The 23610-nt window shown below is 36.3% G+C and overlaps 1 protein-coding gene across 1 annotated transcript in view; it reads left to right on the plus strand.

The window, feature by feature from the left end:
• Positions 1–23610, plus strand: part of DCC (DCC netrin 1 receptor) — a 770973-nt gene that overhangs the window by 673876 nt on the left and 73487 nt on the right. Inside the window, exon 23 of the mRNA XM_063076686.1 lies at positions 17556–17621. Coding sequence (XP_062932756.1) covers positions 17556–17621 — 66 coding nt within the window. The remainder of the gene's footprint in view (positions 1–17555; positions 17622–23610) is intronic.

Consider the following 23610-nt stretch of genomic DNA (forward strand, 5'->3'; position numbering starts at 1 on the left):
ACCTCCCCTGTGACTTTTGGCATGTGCCTTAACTTCTCTCAGCATCCTCTCCCATAAAATGATGAGTTTAGCCCAAATTATCTTTTAGTTTCTGTCAAGATTTAAGATTCTCAAGCTTCAGGATTAGTGTCAGAATAAAAACCCCATGCATAGCATCTTTGTAGATGTTCACATTTGTGGCTTTCCCTCTATGTGTCAACCACTTTTCTGTGCACTGCACATGGACATATTAATCTCATGACAACCCTACAGATGTAGGAAATGAGATACAGAGAGGTTAAAACTTTCCCAAATGCTCACAGCATGCAAGTGTTGTGAAAGTTGATTGTACAAAATGGAGGTGTTCATGCCATACATAACTGAAATGATTTGGGAGTGCATGAGGAAAAGCATTCAGGTCATACACACTTATTCCAGGAAATGTCTCCAGAGCCTATACCCCAACCTGCAAGGGCCTAATTTTGACTTTAAGATTGCAAGGTTTACCTAGCAACTACTGACACTCACCAATCAGAACATGCCAGCTCCTGTAAAACACTGACAGCACCCATGAACTTACTTTCAAAAATATTTGCATAATCTTCCTCTGTTTTCCAATAAAACCCCAGACTTTTCCATTGTTCTCCAGACATGCCTGGGGATTCCCTGGTTTGTGTGTCCAAAATTGCAATTCACATTCCCAAATAAACTCTCTGCTCAGAGATTTGTCTCTCTATATATTTCAGGTTGACACATATCCAAGCTACCTAACTTGAGAATCTCTGCTCTTAACAACTATATAATTTCTTGGAATGTAGTGAGTTAATTGCAGGCTCCTATTTTGTTATCAGGAAAGTTAAACCTAAATGGCATCATCGTAAGTTCACTTAGTTTAAGGGACTTTGTCTTTCCTCAATAGGGTATTCAGGGAAAGTGCTTAACACTACACTTGCCATTTTACACCTCAGCAGTTTTAATCTCATGAATAAACAGAATGTTAATTGTTTTCAATTTCAGGGAAATAGGGTTTTCAAGGCAGTCTAGTCAAGCTTGGAATTTAGTTAATGTAATCCAGACTTTGCAGGGTCTGGATTACAGCAGCCAGGCTGCTGTTTGAAGAATTGAAACCTTTCTCACCTTCTGACAGGAGCTGTTTAATTAAAAATTAAAACCTCTTTTTACCCTATTATTGTGTATTGCTCCAACTCAGTTTATTATTCAACTGCTTGCTACACCTACTTGAAAAAGCTATTCTCACTTGTGCTTTTCTCAGGTTCAACATTTTGCAATTCTAGAAATTATGACTTTGGTGAAAAAGTAGTGGCAGAAATGAGTAATGTTCTTTTAATGGAGTGTTAAGGTGCTTACTGCATTCCCAGCAAGCAGTCAAGTAGCTGCTTAAGTCAGGAATTTTTAATAGGTAACTTTGAAAGGAAAAAAAAAAAGGTGCTCAGTACTCATAAGAATTGATACGCTTCCTGGTAGAAATTTAGCCTTCTCAGATTTGTAAGGTAGACTATTTTGTTTACAGACCCTCAAATAAAGTTTCATAAACAGGTTCATTTTGGAAAACCCACTGTGTTGCTGGATGTCATTTCCTTGCTATAGATGTTAGCCACATACGAGGTCTTCCCAGCCTTATTTTCTGCCAACTTCAATCAGTCCTGAACTCTGCCTCTTCAATTCTCTTTCCAAAACACAGATGGGTCCCTATTGCTTGCAGAATGAGATTAGTTCCTTGACATCAAGACCTTGGCTGCCTGACCTCAACTTCTCTTTTCTAGCATCATGGCCGGTAGCTCCTTCCATATACACCACAGTTTACTCATGAAAATCCACAAATCACACTGGAAAAGTACATTTTTCACAACTCCGCACTGTAACAGGTACCATTCTCTCAGGCTCAGCAATTCTTTCTCCCTTTCTCAACTCAGGCAAGTTCTCATCTTTTAAGACTCCCTTCCCAATTTTACTTTTTTCAAGAAGACTTTCATTCCTTTCTGATTTTGTATTCATCTGTATAACATCCTTACCACCCATAACACCCAACTTATTCTCACTATGTTATCCATTTCTAGTAGTTTGCTATTGATAGTCCCAGTTTCTTTATTTGGTTTCAAATTCCCCAAGGACAGAGGACAGAGATTGACATTGTCATACCCACCTCCCTGCCAAGTCTGTAATTTAGAATGTATCAAATTATAGTTGCCTGATAAAAGTGTTGGTTGGATTGAATCATGACAAAAATGTTTGAGGAAACAGTAACAGAGTAATCTGGAAAGATAGGCTTTACCATCTAATGTAAAGTATAGGTTAGAGAACTCAAAAGTAATAATGCACATGGCTGTGGATACTATGTATGTTACCGATCTTGGCGAAGATGAAAAAGATATGAGTATGTTTTCAACAGAGAACTGTACATTCAGTGATCACCTATTAACATAAATGCTAAACAGAAAAACAAGTTCTCTGTGATTCAGGAAACACTGTTCACATTTGTAGATGATTCTGACCTCCTGTGTCCCTTTCTTTCCCTCCACACTTTCTGTCCTTCCTTGTTAGCAGAAAATGTATAGACATGGATTTCACCCGCTACTTGTAATTCTGAGTACAGAAAGGAGAAAATCAAAACTAATGGGTGCTGATGAGTTTTTGAAATTGTGGATATGCGGTGTGAAAAGAACTGGACTCACTTTTGGCAATTTGTTGATAACTGTGTACCCACCACTGTGTGAGTTGTGGCAAAGCATTAGAAAAAAGTACAGTTCCATGGGTCTGTTTTCAAGAAGCTTGAAATATAGTTAGGAGGAGGATATTAACACTCCAACAGGAAAAATATGAAATGCCAAATCAGGTGGTACCATCTACATAGGTATGTTACAGGTTTTCGGATGGAAATCACTGTGGGCTATAGTAAAAAAGACTTTTTAAAAACCAAGACTGGATTTTAAATATATGAGCAGAACTTGAATTGATACAAATGATTTCAGAGGAGAAGATTAGTGAACTCCTTATTTGGAGAAATTCTAGAATGGGAAAATCAGGAAGCCAAAAAGCTGAGCAAATACTGAGCACCACAGGATGTGTTCAGGGCACAATTAGGTACCACTTTGCAGAGCAGTGTGCTATGGCACAGAGATAAATTGGTGATGAGGCTTTTCCTATTTTTCTCTGCTTTAAGACTGTAGTTCTCAGGCTCTCCTGCTTTTCAATACATCAGTACCTTCTGTCTACATTGGCCACTGAAGACCTCCATGCTCCCTGGGATCCAGATCCCTATACACCCCTTTCCCTCTTGGCTGCTGAGGCTGATCATTTCCTGCTTGGGGATGTGACGATGGGAGAGGGGGAGAGAAGGATGACCTGGGTTAGGAATCCCAATGGGGTCTCAGTATTAGTCATCTTCAAAGGGTTTTCTTAGCCTTCTCTTGCCACTTCTGCTGTGACTTTTCTGAAGTGGCACTTTTCCTAGTGCTCTGCACAGTTGCATAGGAAGCTATTTCCTTTCCTTTCCCTTCCTTCCCTGTTTTGTTCTGTGTGTCCTATTGAGAAATGGAGCCACCATCTCAAGTCACACTCACTGTCTAAACCTTCACACACACACCAGGAACAACTCTTAGAAGTGCTCTAATTTTTGTTGACTGCCATTTCTGTTCCTTCTTTCAGCCATTAATTCAATCACTAATGGTAAAATCATTTATCATCAGAGTCAGGTAGACTTAGCCACTTAAAATGCAATCCTGAGTATATTAGTTAATTTTTCTGAGCCACAGTTTATTCATCTATAAAACGGGGCTAATAATGTCTGCCTCGTAGATTCATAACTAATATTATTCTCACCCTATGTATTGCAACAGTTTCTTCTAACTTGTTTATTCTTCACACTCAGCCAGAATAACCTTTGTAAAATGCATATTTAATTGAGTCACTGTTGTGCTTAAAATCACTTCAGCGGATCTCTGCCCACTACAAGATGAACTCTAGACTCTTTGGTAGACCATATAGTGAGATTTATTATTTTGTCACTGCCTGTCTTTCTAAGCTCACCCACCTCATCCTTCTCTACCTGACAAATTCCCACATCCTTTAATTCTCACCTCAAATGCCACCTCCTCTGAGAAGGCTTCCACCATTTTTCTAGGCATAAGTAGTCAATAATCTTGTTTTCTCATTGTATTACCTTCTTAAAAGTTTTTTTTTTTCTTTTTGTAACATTTGTAAGTTACCGTGTGTTTATAATTATTAACATTTTTCCCTCTCACTAATTTATGAGCCTCTGCAGTAGTCATTTTATGCCCTAATGCTTAGAACAGTGGGTCCACTCAGCACATTTGTGGAATGAATGAGTGAAGCATGGACGGGTACATAAATGAAGAAATACTGTCCCACAACAGTGTCATTTACTTACAGGTACTAGCAGTGCAGCCAGCAGAATGCTCACATTCTAGCTTTTTCATACTGCAGCTGCAACTTCCAGACATACAGTCACTCAAAGAAGAAAGAGCCTTCATGTTCTTCTGCCACATCTCCCTGTGCTGCTTCGAACTTCAGTCAGACACACATATGTTACACCTTCTTTGGGGATAAGTTTGTGGAACACCCGGGAGTGGGGGGAAGCTTTCATGGGTTGTTCATTAGCCTTTGAGAGCTGTTGCTCTTTTATAAGCCACAAAAGACTCTGCCTCAGCCTCCATGTTGCAATCTGGCAAATGAGCTAGCACTTGGGAAGATCCAGTCATCTAAGAAAATACCCATATTTAGAGAAACAGAATTTTTTTAGATTTTAACAAAGACACGCTGCGTCTAAATTCATTTCTTAGACCCACATGCTGGCCATTCTTTCAGATCCACTGGAGTCAAGAATGCATTTAAGGAGACTCTGGTGAGAGGAAAGCCTTCAGAGACCACCATCAACACCCATACAATTAATATTATTAAGTCCTCTTTATATTGTATTGTTAACAATCCAATTATTAATCAGGAGTTTCATCCTAAATTTGTGTGAATAATAATTATAACAACTAATACACTTATCAGCCTTTAGATATGTGGAAGGTTATGACATGGGTGATCAGCGGCAGTTAATGAGTTTTCACCAGCAGCCAGACAAAGGGAGACAAACTGATTATAGTAAGAGTCACATACATCAGAACTCATGAGCTTTCCTTATCTGAAATCTTTAACAAGGAGATTTTGGTCCCATAATATTTGCCTCTTCGGTTTCTGTCCACTGTCCCTGTGAGACTTCGAGAATGTGAGACTAAGAGGGGTAGAATTCATAGGAGTAACTATACACAATGTAAATATGTGTTTTATTTATTTTTGATTAATGAAATGGGATATTTGTGTTAAAGCTTCTCATTGACTGACATTCATCATCATCATGTTCAAGATCCAAGTACCAGTTAGTCTGGCATAGTCTTGCCTTTACTTTAGTGCTTGTGAAAAAAGAATGCCATGTTTGTAAACTTTTTTCCCACTTTAAGATATTGCTTAGGTAACTTTTCTTCACCTGTCAGTTTCCAAGCTCTGCAAGAGACCACACACATACCTCAAGCAGTCAAGACCCAGAAAATTAAGCTAAGATGTCAAGCAAGAGCAGAAATTAGGATAAGAAATTTCTTTGTTGAATTGCCCATATCTAGGATGCCCAGACTTCCCATTTTGTCCAGGAATATTCTAATTAATATTTGTGTCCAGGCAAAATTGTTAACAGCTCCTTCTTACACTCTTAAAGTGTCATGATTTTTATAATGACTATGTAGTCACTCTATTCATGACATTTATGTGTGAAATTATAATCTTAGTTTTTAGTTTGATTTCTAAGAATTCTTTAAAAATGAATTTGCTTCTCAGCAATAGCCTATTCTGTTTATTTCAGATGGCATCTAGGCAGCAATTGGAATTGCAAAAAGCTGCTCTTTGTGGTTAAGAACAGACAGACAGTGACATATATGGTTTTCTTGCACTGTGTCTGGCTCGGAGTAGTTTACCAAGTGCATCCCTATTCTGCAAATTATTGCTCTTAAACTTTCTGCAGATGGCAAATACAACCAAAGTTTCTGAGGAAAGAAAAGAAGGATTTCTTGAGCACAAAGACTCAGAATATTGTAAACATATTAGCTGCCCTTACATGTTTAGTGGTAACATTCTATTTTCTATCAGTCAATGAACTTTCTTTGATGTTTATTTGAAAACAATATGTTGAGTCTTAGGAAAGGGTGAGGAGAGCTCATTCGTTTTTTTCTAGTAATATGCATTTGAAATATATTAGGTGCTAGTTATGATTTTGCTTCCTGATTTTTGATGCCCTAGCACTCGTGTTCAAAATCAGCAATATTATCAACTCCATGATAAATTGATCATTTTCCACTCTCTGATAAATTATCTGCTTTAAATATATTTCAGAATTGTCTGTGTGTTAGATGGTAAAACTGTATTCAGGTGGCGTTAACAAATATTTTTTATCCATTGGTACACAAGACATAAAATCAATGTGATTTCCATCATTATCACCAGAATTATTTTCAGAGAACCAGTTCTGAGGTCAAGAAGATATCTCAGTGCTCTGCATGCTTGGAAGAATGTATATTGAGCATTTGTTCAATGACTGATCTTTCCATTCGATTTAGATCATGGCGCATATGTTTTTCTCTAGGATTGATTGTGTGGATGTCATTCTGGAGGACCCTCTTTTATCCCCATTCAGGGAAGATGGATTAAAGAAAAGATTGGAACTACCACATCCAGTTTCCTCCATGTCCTGTGCAGATTGATTTTCCATTCTCTCATCCCTGAACTTATAAACACACACACACACACACACACACACACACACACACAGAGAGAGAGAGAAAGAGAGAGACTGTAGGACTGAAATCCAAATTGAATTAACCTTTGGTAGGTGCTGAAAATCTCTTATCATGGGAAATATTCTCTATCTGCCCATGTGTGCTACAAGTAAAGATGTAATATAAACATTAATGTTGCTTTATCTTGCACATACACGCACATCACAATAAAAATATTGAAACAGTATTTTAAGTGACACGCAAGAGCAAGAACATAAAGAATAAATTACATAACAGTTATAACTTAAAATTTGTACACATTATTAACACTTTGTATTAACAATACAAAGCATCCTAACTAACATTTGTTACTCATCAGACATTGAGAACATGATATACAAGTCACTTGGGTAAGCATTAAGGAATATAAGAATGAGCACATTTTCTAAAGGGGGTCATATTTCTTCTGCCCATTTTTTCTGCAATACAGAGATGAAGAGGCAGAAAAAGTAGAGACTTTAACTTTAGTTCAGGGAAGTATATGGCTCCTGTTAAAAAGGGATGAAAAGAAAGACTCCTTACAATAGTTATTCTTTAAATAAGATATAAAATGTAATTCCTTAAGTGACTTTATATTTTATAATATTTTAAAAATTCAAATAAAGGGGAAGATCATGAAATTTCTGGATAGGACCTACCTAAGAACTACTTAAATAAAATATATTCAAATAGATATAAACCATTTTGAATAAATCAGAACACCTACACGTTTCCCCTTTTTTAAGTCAACCATTTGTCCATTTTTTGTGTTTTAATTTTCTGTCTGAAACTACCATTTCTTGGTTTCAAAACCTAAGGAAAAAGTAGAAAAAAAATTTGGGGGGGATGAAGTTGTACAGATGAAATCCCTGGCTGGTTAAGTGATACAAAAATTCATTACTCTTTAGCATCTTAATTATTTTCCCAGCCTCAATTTCTGTTATTAAGAAAATATGAGTGCATGGTAATATAATATAGTTTTCTTCTTTACAGTGTATAGAATCATATTCATATGGTACTTTTTTATTGAAATAAAATTGATTACATATTTGTGGTATACAGATTTGGATATCAATACCTGTGTGCAATATGTGATGCTCAAATCAGGATAATTAGTGTATTCAACCTTATACAGTGTAGTCATTTTTTGTGGCCTTTTATCACTTTCTTGCTATCCCCCCTCTCCTGCCTTATTTCCCTCCTTTGGTGGTGTCAGCTCTATTCTTTCCTTTTGAAAGTTCAAAGAATTATTGTGATTATTGAATCTTTCTTTCTTTCATTATTTCTTTACCTGTTTATTTCTTAAGCTCCCACTTATGAGGATGGACATATGGTATTTCTCTTTCTGTGCCTGTTTTATTTCATGTAACATTATTTTCTCTAAGCTCATCAATGTTGCTGTGAATGGCAGAATTTCATTCTTTTTTTATGGCAGAGCAGTATTTCATTGTGTATATATAGCACTTTTTCCTTATCCAGTTGTCTGTCGATGAACATTTAGGTTGGTTCTAACTCTTGGCTATTACAAACAAAGCTGTGATAAACATAGTAGTGCAGGTATTCATTCAACATGAGGATTTCCACTCCTTTGGTATACACCCAGAAGTGGTATTGGTATTGCTGGATCGTATGGCAGTTCCATCTGTAGTTGTTTGAAAAAGCTCCATACTGTTTTCCATAATGGCTGCACTAATTTACAACAGAATCGGAGAATTCTCCTTTCTCTGCATCCATGCCAACATTTGTTATTCTCTGTCTTTTTGGTAATGGCCAGTCGGATCAGTGTGAGATGATATCTCAATATGATTTTTATTTGTATTTCTCTGATGCTTAGTAACGTTCAGCATTTTTTCATCTACCTGTTAGCCATTTATACATCTTCGTTTGAGAAATACCTATTCAGCTCCTTTGACCATTTTTTAATGGGGTTGCTTGTTTTTTTATTGTTAAGTTGTTTGAAATCCCTGTATATTCTGGATATTAATCCTTGTCAGATACATATTTTGCAAATATGTTCTTCCATTCTGTAGGTTGTCTTTTTGATGTTAACTATTTCTTTTGCTATGCAAAAGCTTTTTAGTTTGATATAATCTCATTCATTTATTTTGTTGTTGTTGCCTGTGCTTTTGGGGTCTTATTCATAGTCTATGCCCAGAACTACTTCCTGAAGTGTTTCCCTAATGTTTTCTATTGGGAGTTTTATAGTTTCAGGATGTATATTTAATTATATAATCCATTTTGAGTTGATTTTGGTATATGACAAGATGCAAAGGTCTAATTTCATTCTTCTACATATGGATATCCAGTTTTCCCACCACCATTTATTGAAGAGGCTGTCTTTTCCCCAATGTTCTTGGTGCCTAGTCAGAGATCATTTGGCTGTAAGTATGTAGGTTGATTTCTGGATTCTGGTTCTCTGTTATGTTCCACTGGTCCCAGTGTCTGTTTTTATCCTACTGCCATGGTGATTTTTTCAATAGTATAATTTGAAGTCAGTTAGTGTAATGCTTCTGGCTTTATTTAATTAATTTATTTATTGGCTCAGGATTGCTTGGCTATTTGGGATCTTTGTTGTTCCATATGAATGTTAGGAATACTTTTTCTATTTCTGTGAAGAATGTCATTGGTATTTTGATGAGGATTGCATTGAATCTGTAGGTCACTTTGAGTAGTACGGACATTTTCACAATGTTAACTCTTCTAATCCAAGAGTATGGAATGTCTTTCAACTTTTTGAGTCCTCTTTATTTTCTTTCAGTAGTGATTTGTAGTTCTTGTTGTAGAGATCTTTCACCTCCTTTGTTAAATTGATTCCTAGGTATTTTATTTTGGGGTGACAATTGTAAATGAGCTTAATTTCTTGATTTATTTTTTCTCTAGTTCATTTTTGGAGAATAAAAACACTACTGATTTTCTCATGTTGACTTTGTTTCTTGCAACTTTACTGAAATCGTTTATCAGCTCTAAGAGTTTTTTGGTAGAGTCTCTAGGTTTTTCTATATATAGGATCATGTCATCTGCATACAGGGACAGTTTGACCTCATCATTTCCAATCTGGAAGCCCTTATTTCTTTCTCTTGCCTGTATGCTTTAGCTAGTACTTCCAATAGTATGTTAAATAGGAGTGGTGAGAGTGGGCATCTTTCACTTGTTCCTGTTCTTAAAGGAAAATCTTTCAGCTTTTCCCCATTCAGGATGATACTGACAATGGGTTTGTCATATACAGCTTTCATTGTGTTGAGATAGTTTCCTTCTATATGTAATTTACTGACAGTCTTTATCATAAAGGGATGTTGAATTTAGTCAAATGCTTTTTCTGCATCTACTGAGATAATCATATGGTTTGGGTCCTTGATATTTTTGATGTGGTATATCACATTTATTGACTTGCATATGTTGACATATCCTTGCATCCCTGAGATGAATCCCATTTGTTCATGGTTATGATGTTTTTTGATACGTTTCTGTATTCTGATTGCTAATATTTTGCTGAGGATTTTTACATCTATATTCATCAGAGATATTGGCCTGTAGTCTTCTTTTTTTGTTGTGTCTTTGTCTGGTTTTGGTATCAAGGTGATGCTGGCCTCATAGAATGAGGTTCAGAGAGTGGTCTCTGTTTCAATTTTTTGGAATAGTTTGAAGAGAATCATTATTAATTCTTCTTTAAAGGTTTGGTATAATTTAGCAGAGAAGCCATCCAGTCCTGGGCTTTTCTTTGTTGGGAGACTGCTGATTATCACTTCAATCTCATTGTTTGATATCAGTCTGTTCAGATTTTCTGTTTCTCTTTGGTTCAGTCTTGGTAATTTGTATGTGTCCAGAAATTCATATATCTCCTTCAGGTTTTCAACTTTGTTGGTGTATGGTTGTTTATAGTAGTCTCTAATGATTCTTTGTATTTCTATGGTATCATTTATGTCTCCTTTTTCATTTCTGATTTTTATAATTTGAGTCTTCTCTCTTCTTGTTTTAGTGAGCCTAGCTAATGGTTTGTCTATTTTGTTTATCTTCTCAAAAAAACAACTTTTTGTTTCATTGATCTTTTGTGTCATATTTTGAGTCTCTATTTCATTTAGTTCTTTCTTTTTGGTGGGGTAGCTAGTCAGTATGGGAAGCTCTGATCTTAATTATTTCCTTCTGTCTACTAATTTTGGGATTAGTCTGTTCTTGTTTTTCTAGTTCTTTGAGGTGTAGCATTATTTGAGGTTATTAATTTGAAATCTTCTTATACTTTTGATGTAAACATTTACTGAAATAATTGTACCTCTTAGTACTACTTTTAGAATATCCCACAGGATTTGGATGTCTCTATTTTATTTAGTTTCAAGGAATTTTTTGATTTCCTGTTTTATTTTTTCTTGTACACATAGGTCATTTAGGAGCATGTTGTTTAATTTCCAAGTATTTGTATAGTTTCCAGAGTTTTGCGTGTTATTGATTTCTAGTTTTAATCCATTGTGCTCTGGAAAGTTACTTGAAACTTTTTTGTTGTTGTTGTTGTTTTTTTAATTCATTGAGACTTGATTTGTGACCTCACATGTGTTCTATCCTGGAGAATGTTCCATGTACTGATGAGAAGAATATATATTCCATAGTTGTTGGATGAAATGTTCTGTAGATATCTGCCAGGTCCAATTTGTCTAAAGTGTTGTTTAAATCCTGGGTTTTTCTGTTGGTTTGTAACCTAGATAATCTGTCCATTGGTGAGAGGTAGGTTCAGGTCCCCAACTATTATTGTATTGAGCTCTGTCCCTTTCTAATAGTGTTTGTTTTATATTTCTGAGTGTCTGGTATTGGGTGCATATATATTTAAGATTGTTATGTTCTCTTGCTTGAGAGATCCTTTTATCATTATATAATGGCCTCCTGTGTCTCTTTTTATGGCTTTTGGTTTAAAATCTATTTTATCTGATGTAAGAATAGCTAGTCCTGCTCATTTTTGGTTTCCATTTGTGTGCTATATCTTTTTCTATCTCTTCACTATTAGTCTTTGTGTGTCTTTACAAGTGAGATGAATCTCTTGAAAACAGCATGTAGTTGGGTCTAGCTTTTTAATGCAATCAGTCAGTCTGTGTCTTTTGAGTGGGAAATTTAATCCATTTACATTTAGGGTGGTTATTGAGAGGTATTGCCTCACTCTTGGCATTTTATCAATCTGTTTGGATGATTTAATTATCATTTGTTCCTTTCTTCCTCTTTTATTCTTTGTCTTCAGTGTTTGTTTGTTTGGGGAAGTGGTAAAATATAGTTTCTTTCCCTTTGTTGTTTGCATTTTTGTTCTATTAGTGGGTTTCACTCTTTCTTGTGTATTCAAGGAAGTGATTATTGTTTCTCAGATTCCAGATGCAGAACTTTCTTGAGGATTTCTTGTAGGGTTGGTCATGTGGTAGCAAACTCCCACATCTTTTGTTTGTCTAGGAAATGTACTATGTCGCTCTCATTTCTGAAGGATAGCCTTGCTGGGTATAGTATTCTTGGCTGGCAGCTTTTTTCTTTTAGTATTTTGAATATAACGTCCTATTTTCTTCCGTCCTGTAGAGTTTCTATTGAGAAGTCTGCTGTTAGTCTGATGGGAACTCCCTTACAGGTGATTGATGCTTTTCTCTTGCTGTTTTTAGAATTCTCTCTTTGTCTTTGAGTTTTGCCAGTTTGACTTAGACAAGACATTTTTGGATTGAATATGTTAGGGATCTTTGAGCCTCCTGGATCTAAATGTCTACATTTCTTTCTATACCTGGGATGTTGTCTGCTATTATTTCACTGAATAGCTTTTCAATGCTTTTACCTTTCTTCTTTCCTTCTGGAACACCCACAGTTCAGATGTTTCTGTGCTTAAGGTTGCCTTCTAGCTCTCTCAAATTTTATTCATTTTTTAAAAGATTATTTTTTCCTTTTTTTTCCCACCTGGGTTATTTCAAGAAGTCCATCTCCATGATCAGAAGTTCTTTCTTCTGCTTTCTGCAACTTGCTGCTTAAGCTCTCAGTTATCCTTTTTTATTTAACTGAATGAATCCTTTAGTTCCAGGGATTCTGCTACATTCTTTTTTAAGGTATTACTTTCTTTATAAATTTCTTCCTTCATGTCCTGGATACTTTTTCTCAGTTCTTTGTGTTGTCTAACTGAGTCTTGTTGTATCTCATTGAATCTTCCTTAAGATTGTTGCTTGGAATTCCTTTTCAGTTATTTCTAGGGTTTACTGTTCTATGGGGTCTAGTACTTGAAATTACTTTAATCCTTTCATGATGAAGTATTTTCTTGCTCTTTTCATATTCTTAGTATCTTTATGTTGTCATAGAGCAATTGCTTCTTATATTACTATGGAGTGTGCTTTGAGGAGAAAGACTTCCTCCTGTAGATGTGTTTTTTATTTAATATTGAGTAAGGTATTTAGTATTGGTTCTGGGTAGATATATTAGTGTAGTCTCTGTGTGGTTACATTGGCCATAATCAGTGTCAGAGTTGCATGTGAGTGCCTCCATGGCTTAGGCATTCCTTGCTGAGATTACTGACACCATATTGGGTCATTGGGGATGTGGGTGAGCTCTCAAGTTCTTGGGAGAAGCACTTGGGTGCTTGTTGTTGTTTGGCTTGGGTGGGTACCTCTGGATGGGCTTTTAAAAGGGCATACCGGCTAGTGTCCCATGATCCTGATAGGTGCACTGAGGTATACTGGGGCTCTTAAGTTTTAATGGGTGACTCTGAGCAGGGTTTCTCTTTCCTCTTTCCCATAAGCAGAGGTTCCTCCTGGGTCCTTGCTTCCTCCCACTGGGGAATGAGTTGGTGGGGGTTGGTAATTTTCATCCTTACCCTATTTGGCTATCCTGGGTTTCTACATGTTCCAGAGTTTCTGTGAGTGTTTTCCCCAGAGAAAGGCAGTTGCATGGGCTATGCATGTATCTCCCACCCCCAGCTGCACTACCATGAGGGGCAGCGTAATTCCCTCTGCGGGTTGCCACTGGGTCATGAGTCTACACTCACTCTCCTCTTTCCCTGGGCTCTGCTGGTAGCCCTCCTTGTGTCAGTGCAGTCAAGTGGTGGGTGAGCTGCCTGCACAGCGGTGGTGATTGCTGTGATCATGGGCCATCTTCCGGCAGTGGTGACTGTGGAGATGGCTGTGGTGGACCACCTTCATGATGATGGTGTCTGCAGCAGTGGCCTGTGCTCCTGCAGTCTGCTGGTGTGGGTTCCCCTCAGCTCCTGAGGTCCCTGCACTCCTGCTAGCTTTTGGCAGGGGCTGCCCTCAGCTCCTAAGGTCCCGGTACCCCTGTAGGCTTTTGGCTCATATAGTACATGTGGTCACAATGTTCCTATAAGATCATGTTATTACTAATTCATGCAAAAAAGAAAAAATAAACTACCCGTTTTCAACTCTTGGAGACATGTTGAATTTTATGTGGGGGAAAAACAACTTGTATACAAAATTAAGTACATTATTTTTTTTAAAAAAGTCATATTTAAATTTCTATAATTCACTTAATTATTTGAGATTTTAATTTTGAAAAATGTTGAAGATTTATTACAGTATGCAAAAAAAGCAATTCAGAGGTTTTCACATAAATATAATTGTGGAACACAGAATGTTATACAACTGAAAATAATACATTATTTTTATTTGCATGCAGTTCTTTTAATAAGATTAAATAAAAAATAGTTTAAATTAAACCTAATAGTGATTTTATAGTAATAGTTGGATTAAGTTATTTTTAAATTTTTAAAGTCAAAGTAAATTAAGAACCATCTACAGTTAGCTAACATTAACCATTAATAGGCCTATTTAGGACATGGATACAATGAAACAACTCTATCTATCATGGCAGAATTCATATCTAATACATTGTTTTATACTATCCATTCCCTGGGGATCTATGACTATGCCTTGCAAATAGTAGGCACTTAATAAATTTTGAATGAATTATTACCAGCTTATATTCCAGTAATAAAATTAAAACCTCTGCGATAGGGCAGTAGTTTATATCTTTGCATTAACTGACTTTCACTCTAACCATTTTCCAAATTGTAATTAGTACTCTATTTCCCTAAATCAGTGTTTATGAAATTAACCAAGTTAACTAAACATCCAATATTTGTTCCATAGCAACAAGCCCTTAAATATGCTCTGACATGCCAAGCTGTGACACCCAGTATCCTTTCTTATTTATTTTTCAGTCCATCCCCACTTGACAAGTTTGTGGTGCTTGCCTAATGCAGTGGGAGAATCTTTTATTGTTATTAGTAGTAGTAGTACTTATTATGCCATAAAGGAAGCCTTCCTGGAATTTAAAAGTCATGTTTTGAGAATGAAAACCTAACAGAATACAAAATTAAAATGTGATTCCCATGTCTTTAGATCAAGAGATCCCAGACTTACAAATACCCTAGAAATGTGTTTTCTGTTTCCCCGCTAAAGTAGTGCAAGAAATCTAAATTACCATAAATTCAATCTTGCTCACTGATGTTATCAAGTTCCTTTAAAGTACTTTCTGTTGGTCTTGTTAAGAGGTACTTAATTATCTTTCATGATATCAACCTAATTATCACCTACAGAAAGTTCACCCATGTCAGTACACTAGATTCTATGGGTAGAATGCCCAAGATTTAAGCTATCTTCTCTTATTGAAGTCTGGCTTGAGGAAGTAACCGCTTGAGCTAAAGCCTACCCTATCTTCTCTTATTTAGAAGCATTTCCAGAGTTTCTTTATCTCATCTAGCATTCTGTTCTGTATGACATCTAATTTTATTCTATCTATTGAAATTCACAATGTAATGAATAACCTTACTAAATCTAAGGGATGCTGTACCCATAGAACTTTATATCTAAGTAATATATGAATGTGCTCGTGGGCTTGTTTTTGCATCCTCCCACGAACTAGCAGGGAGACTTGGAAATTTCAATAAAAAGACATTTGTCAGGATACTAGAGGAAAAGGGAAATCCTCCGCAGGCTATCTACCTAATTTTCAGCCAACACAGAATTACTCCCAACAGGAATCATTTATTGCTTTATTGTCCTAAGAGATGGAATTGTTAGCATCTCTTTTGGCTAACTGCTTTGCAATCTAGCTTCTTTCACTTGCTAGAAGAAGTCATCTTAATATTCCTACAGAAGTTCTGTCTCACTTCATTTCTTCCAACATTGATCTCAGAGTGTCCTATGGGCAAAGCTTATCCTCCGCTCACTGAAACCCCAAATGTGTCAGAGTTACATAAACAAGGTATTTGGAAAAGGGTTAGACTTGTCCACATTTCACTCAGCCTACCAAAATTTTCACAATTTCTGGTCATTTAATTGCTTCTCTTACCACCTCCATTCCCCATCCACACGCGCGCGCGCGCGCGCACACACACACACACACACACACACACACACACACACACACACACACACACACACAAGGACGCCTCCATCCTAATTCCAACTTCCTTATATACTCTCATTCATTGACCCAGCAGGTTTTAAATGTGTCATTTTAAGCCAAAGACATAAGATAATGTGATTGGATTTATTTATTTTGTTGCATGTTGGAAGCTTGGTATCTTAACTTCAGCTCTAACTTGATATCAAAATAATTTTTTAAATTGTAAAAGTACAGTTGGTTAACAGAATTCTAAGTTTCCTCACAGCTCTTTTGCAAATAAAGTGATGATTTCATGGGAAAGCTTTAGTAAGAGGAAGGTTTGGTATGCAAAATAATGCCACAAGGCAAGGACTTGAAAGTCATAGTGATGAAGAAAATTGAAATCTATAAATGTGAGAAAACAACCCATTACATAGCTGACTGTCCCAGTTGGCTTTCTCTACACTATCCACTGATTTTAACTGTTTTCAGAAATAAACCTTTTAAGCAAATAAAATGGAGAATCAGCTGTGTTCTAGTATATGTTTGCATATAGATTCAACTCTCAAATATTTTTCTATAAGTGGTCTACCTAGAACTTAAAATCTAATCAAATAATCACTGTTCTACAAATTCATCAATAGAAAAAAGGGATCGTCTGTGGTAAAATACCATTAACTAAATTTTGGATAATAGTATAAAGACTTCTGGTTAATTCCTGGCTCAATTAAACACTACTTTCACAACTGTTAAACCCCTAATGGAAGGCAGTGTTTCTAATAATGTAATACTGAAGAAGCCTTCTTCCTCTTATGGTGTATTTGTAAGAAATAGTCAGACCGTGTGGGTCTCTTTATTCCTTACCCCAATCTGCTATCTCATTCCCAGGCACTTTGTTTGGCACATAACAAAAAGAATACTCAAACCCCATTTATAAGATGAAATGTGTTGTTCCCTTCCGAGATAATAAGGACAATTTTCCACAAAGTCATGTCAGATGCATGACAGTATAGGCAGGACCTAAGAGTTGAGACCTGACTTCTTTCTGCTCTGAAAAGTTCAGAGCAACATTTAGACTGATACCACCACTGTATTTTTTTTTTTTTGACACTTTAACAAGGCTATTGGAGGAATAAAAGAAGAGTGGGGTGGCTTCTCAGAGAGGAATTGAATTTAGCTTGCATAGGAAATCTATTTTTGTGACTGATTTACTCACACATGGAAAATAACATTTTCTCACGGTATAATGGCATGAATAGTGTCAGGCTTTCATGGAGAAGGCCAAGTAATGTGGTTTAGTTATTGTGTATTTTAAAATATTTATTCTTTTTGTCTGTGTGTTTTGTTTCATTTGTGCTGTTGTGGTGTATATCCACCAACATTTCGACATGCTTTCCCAATAAACAGGTCGTCACGGAGATGGAGGTTATTGGCCAGTTGATACTAACTTGATTGATAGAAGCACTCTCAATGGTAAGTATATAAATTAGGTGCTATTGGATTAATTATATTAATTAAATGGCCAATTCTAGAGTGTCTGAGGCAAATTTTCTGTTGACTACAAGTGCCAAGAACCCTGCCTGGACTTAGGGTTTTATTGGGATAACAAAAACATGAAATTATTAACAAACCTGTAGCATATTCCACTGAGAGATAATGCCAATGAGAGTTGACAGGTACCATAAAAAGGAAAAAAGCCAGCATAGAGCATTCTATGATCCAGGATTTAAAAGTGTTATAATATATTTAAATGTTTGCAAAAATTTAATTTTATTAGAAATAGGTGGTATTTAAGGTTGATGGAATTGAAAACCACTCATTTTCACAAATTAAAGTTACTGGGACTTTTTGCCTGGAAAGTACACTTACTCTTCAAAATACTCTAGCATCTCATTGCTAGTTTTCCTTCATATCATCAAGATAAAAACATTTATTTTTGCTCATCCTAGTGGGGCATGCCCATATATCTTTTGGCTTTGAGGACGGAGGTAATATCTAGAACTTCATGGAAGGAGCAGGATGGTCTGGGGACTGCATTCCAGGATCTTGTCCTCAGTTTTGTTGAAACAGAAACTTTGAAAGGATGGACTAATATTAGCCAAATTTCCAGTAGACTAATGTGTATATTAGACCCTTTTATAGGTTTTCAAAAATTTGTTGTTCTGTTGCTTGGTTTGGTTTAGTAAAATAGAATTTCAGATATTCAAAATGTACAGGTGAACACTTGGGTACTCACCATTGAGGTTGAGATATTAAATATTCAACCTACACTTGAAATCTCTTCTATATCCCTGCAGTATCATGTGCTTATTTACCATTCTCCATTCCTCAGTCTGATACAAACATGCTCTTTAATTTGATGTTTACTACATATGCATATGTATTGCTATAATGTATATTATTTTATATGTTTAAAAATGAATAGAAATGGTATCATACAGTATATATCCTGCTCCAGCTTGTTTTAATCTTCAACTTTGCCTTTAAGCTTTATTCATGTGTTTACAAATAGCTCTCACTTACTTATCTTTCCTGCTGTATGGTATTCTATTTTATGAAATAACACAATTACTTATTTAACCATTTTAGCCAATTTTTATAAGAAATTTGATTACCAAATAAATAAATTATCATTTGGGTTCTCTCCTGTTTAAAAAAAAAAAATCCAGATAAGAAGCCAAAATTGCAATCTAAAAGTTGTTTTCTGAGTGTAAAATTAGAATAAAGGGTGAGTTAAGTGATTATTTCTTATCATAGGTTGTCATAATTTAATGCATGCATTTCCCCAAAGAGTATATATACATATCTGTGGAGTAGACCAGATGCTTGAGTCAGAAGCTAATGGTAGACTCGGGAATGTATTTTCATACACTTTTGTTGACTCTTTTTTTGAGTTGCCTAGCATACCTTCTTCTGCTGTCAATGCCATTTACCTAACCAAGAGACAAGCACAATTTCTTATGTCTAAACTGTGTCTTAGTCCATTCCTGCTTCTATAGCAAAACACCTTAGGCTGGGTAATTTATAAACAACAGAAATTTATTGCTTAGAGTTCTGAAGGCTAAAAAGTCTAAGATCAAGGTGCTAGCAGGTTCAGTGTCTCATGAGGGTTCATTCTCTGCTTCATAGATGGCACTTTCTAGCTCTGTCTTCCCATGATGGAGTTCAGGTCTCTAAGAGCACAGATCCATGAGGGCTCCACTTTCATGACCTATTCACTTTCCAAAGGTCCCATCTCTTGATATCACAATAATAAGCATTAGATTTCAACATATGAATTTGGCTGGGAGGACACAAACATTCAGACCACAGCAAGCTTCCTGAATATATTCCAATTAAAGCTTTCTAAGTTTATACCTAGGATGCTCTCTCTAGGTTGCTGACAACTCTTTACTGTCCTTTCCCTCATTTAAGTTCCATCACAGTCCTTGTAGATATTTGAGCTTTAGATACATGTTATAGCTAATGCCTACCTCTGGTAGTCCCTGATGTACATGACAGGCAGTTTGGGGAGTTTACAGCTGGAAGATGAAAAGAGAGATGTGTTGGGACTGAAAAGAGACTGAGGGCAAGCTTCATAGAATAGGTTTAGATAATTATAGTTTTCTCCCCCAAACTTCACAAGTTTTATTAACTCACTTTCCTGTTTCAACTTTTATCTTAAATCTCAAAAATATGCCAAACCCATATCATGCATTCAAGCAGTGAGTCAGGAAATGCTACCATGCTCTCTCGCTAAGTGCAGGGCACTAGCAATGAGCTATGGGCATAAAATGAAGGATTGACCAGTTCAGGAACAACACACCAACAGAGTGAATTACCCAGGTGGACATAGCAGAGAAATTTACTCCAGGAAGATGAAAGAGAGTGAGAAAAATCCCAGGGATGTATTGGGAGCATACAAGAAGGAAGTTGTTAAAATTGTGTAGAGAAACATAATTGTAGTATTTTATACCCTGAGATAGAGAGATGCCGGGCTTGGAGTCCATGCAGGGAATTAACATTGTCCACTTTAGAATCATCCCACAGAGCCAACTTTGAGATGCTATTTCTACAGGGAGTTTCAAATTGGAATTCATCCTCAGTTAAGGGCAAAAATGTCTATACTGGCATGGGATAGTACTTTTTGAAAAGACGGAGTGCCAGAAAATTAAATAGGGAATTGGTATGGATAATTGAAAAAGAGCAATTATCCTCTTGTAGCTTTTGATCACTACCAAGCAGTGGTTATGAGGGTTAAAGGTGGAGCAAATGTTAAGACACGGACACGGAACTATATAACCTCTTAATCTGCACATCTAAAGGACTCCAATTTTGGACAGAATTGTCAGATTTATCAACTAAAAAGATAAGAAGGCCCAGGAAAATTTGAATTATTTCTAATTGCCTATGAATAAGAGATAAGGAAAAATTTTGCAAGGGATTCCTAGCTCAATGTACATATGCATCAGCAACTAACAATAATTCAAATCTAACTGGACCTCCTATATTTTTAATTCCCAAATCTGGTTATCCCAATTTTGGATGAAGTTTAAAAGTTTGGTCTTACGTATTTGAGCTTGCCCTTAAAAATAAAAAGAATTTTTTTTGTAAAGAAACCCCAGCCTGAATTTGCCATGAACATACTAGTATACGCCAACAAGAAGTTTCCTTTTCAAAGGAGTCAAACCTCAGATAAAGAGAACGACAGCAATGGAGAAAAACTCATGTCATTGCTTTTATTTTTTTTACCACTTAATTTACCTTGTGAGAATATAATCATAATTAAATTTGACCGGATAAACATTATATCACAGAAGAAAGTCATGAAGATAAAATAGAATAATGACAATCAGTGTTTTTGAACCAGTTTAAATAGATTATTGACATTACCCTTCCCTAATTTTCTACATCACTTGATGTTTTGGGGATTCATGTTAAATGAATGTGATGAACAAAAAACCTAAAATATTTCTAGATCCCCTTCTGGAATAAGAAATTATCACAGGCTACTTGGCTGATTATGGTAAATTGATAACCACAGAGACACATAGGTAGTAGAGGGCAAACTTAATCTTTTTCCTATTCTATTTTGCCAGCAGATAAATGATGGTGAATATGTAATTTGACTTTAGCCTGGGCTATTACAAGCAAATAAGCAAAGGTGTCTGAAAACTCCAACTTCCTAAACGAAATTCTGCTAGTGTTCAGCTTTAAGAAGAGGGTATATTTTTCAATTAGATGTTCAAGTGAGGCCACTAAGTGACAAAACTCCATTCTCATCCCACCTTTACAAAGTAAGCTACATCGACAAGAACATTTTAAAATCTGAGTTCCTAAACCTTACATACAGTGAAATTTCATACATCTCCCCCTAGAGTGACAGAGTTATAGAGATTTCCTAGCTCTCCCTATGCTTGCTGTATTCATCCTTCAAAGCATTGTAATATAATAATGGCTTATTGTCAGGATACTTAAGCCAGTTGCAAATAAATTTAGACCTTGCTAATCATTTACATTCTCTTATAGCATACCATCTTTTAAAAATGCACACTTGGAATTGAAACACAGATAAACAAAGCTGTAGTTCATGTTTACTCCTGTAGTTGGAAGCCCTTAATTAAACTGTAGAAACTGAAGAGGCGCCCTAAATTATTTTCTGATGGCAGGAAGAATCAAAGCTAATATATGGTGTTGTGGTAGAATTTTTCCTTTATGATGCATTCAATTTTAGCTCATAGTCCACATTCCTAACACACAAAAATCTTCAGCTTCTGAAAATGTGTTTTGTAGTTTCTATTTGTATGAATGACAACCACTACGAAAAGTACTTCAGCTTAATCCTTCTTTTCTCATTGGGGACGACAAAACACTAATTTCCTTTTGTTGGTAGCTCTGCCTGTAATTTGTAAGATCAGTTTAGCAAGTTTGATTAAAAGATCTACAAACCTTATAAAATGTTTTTTTCACCTCAACCTTTGAAAATGAAGTTAAACGACAGATTTTAATAATTTGGCACAGCATTATAAAAATTTATTAATTAAATTTTTGGGGTTTTTTAAAATTAATTAATTTATTTATTTATTTGTCTTTTTCATGACCGGCACTCAGCCAGTGAGTGCACCGGCCATTCCTATATAGGATCCAAACCCGCGGTGGGAGCGTCGCTACACTCCCAGCGCCGCACTCTCCCGAGTGCGCCATGGGCTCGGCCCTTAATTAAATTTTTGAAGACTCAGAATAGTATTAGGTGCTTTGTAAAACTTGGCATATACTCCTCTGAGAGTGTATGTCAGTTAAAAGGCCATGACTTGCTCTCTATTTTTGAAAATCTAGGTTTTATTTTTTTTGAGTATTTAATAACATTTTAACTAATCTAGATGAATGTACATAAAGCTCTTTTCATATTACTTCATCATATGAAATGATGATTCCAAGATTGGCAAACTATTAGAAGACTCTCAACACTATACTCAGCAGACATCTTAATGCCAAAGGAAAGGTCCAGAAATACAACTTTACAGCTGTTTCCCAGACAGAAAGATAACTGGAGTAATCTGTGGTCTCAGGTTCTAGTCCAGTGATCACATGAGACTGTGCTCACTTATCAACTGCCCGTTATCTATCCCAAAGGGTTTTAAAAGTCCCAGAATAATCTCCAACCCAGGTTCTAGAACTGACTTTGCCAGGGATTAGTGCTGTGTGACTAATCAAGTCACTTAAATTCTTCGTATCTGTTTTTATCTGAACATACAAAGTGTTAAGCCAGAACAGGCCTTCTTAACTTCAGCACTCCTGACATTCAGGGCTGGATCATTCTTTGCGGGGGGCTGTTCTGTGCACTATAGGATGTTTAGCAGCATCTCTGGCCCATACCCTCTGAAGCCAGTAGCACCTCTATGTTCTAACAATCCACCATGCCACTAGACATTGCCAAAATTCCTTTTGGGGGCAAAATCTTCCCAGTTGAAAAGCACCGAGCTAGATTACCATTCCCTAAAGGTTGTTTCATGTTGGGTACGTGGGTCCAATGAGAAGCTCTGAAAAAAAAAAGTGTCCTGTTGTCAGGTAAGTACTGGGAAACTGGCTTGTCCCCTCACTTCTCTTTTGCCAGGTTCTTCCCCTCCACTTGAACAGTGGAGGTCTTCACCTTGAGAGAGCTTCTCTGCTCAGTCTTAACCTCTTAGTTTTGATGATCTCATCTCTTCCTGGGGCTTCAAATTCCATCTGTGTGACAGATCCCAAATTTATATCTCTCATACATACCTCCAGTTGCCTCTTTAACACTTATGAGAAGATCTCCACCCTGACTTATTCAAAACTGAATGTTTGCTCCTTCCTCTCTGAGTCTTCCCTTTCACCCTCTCCCTCATCTCAGACATAAGGACAATTGCTAAAGCCTTAGCCTGACTCTGCTGTTTTACCGCCTGCATAGCCAACCTGTGTTTTGTTTATTTACTTTCAAACTATATTGCCTAACTCT

Source organism: Cynocephalus volans, chromosome 13, assembly GCF_027409185.1.
Source record: "Cynocephalus volans isolate mCynVol1 chromosome 13, mCynVol1.pri, whole genome shotgun sequence".
Lineage (NCBI taxonomy): Eukaryota > Metazoa > Chordata > Mammalia > Dermoptera > Cynocephalidae > Cynocephalus > Cynocephalus volans.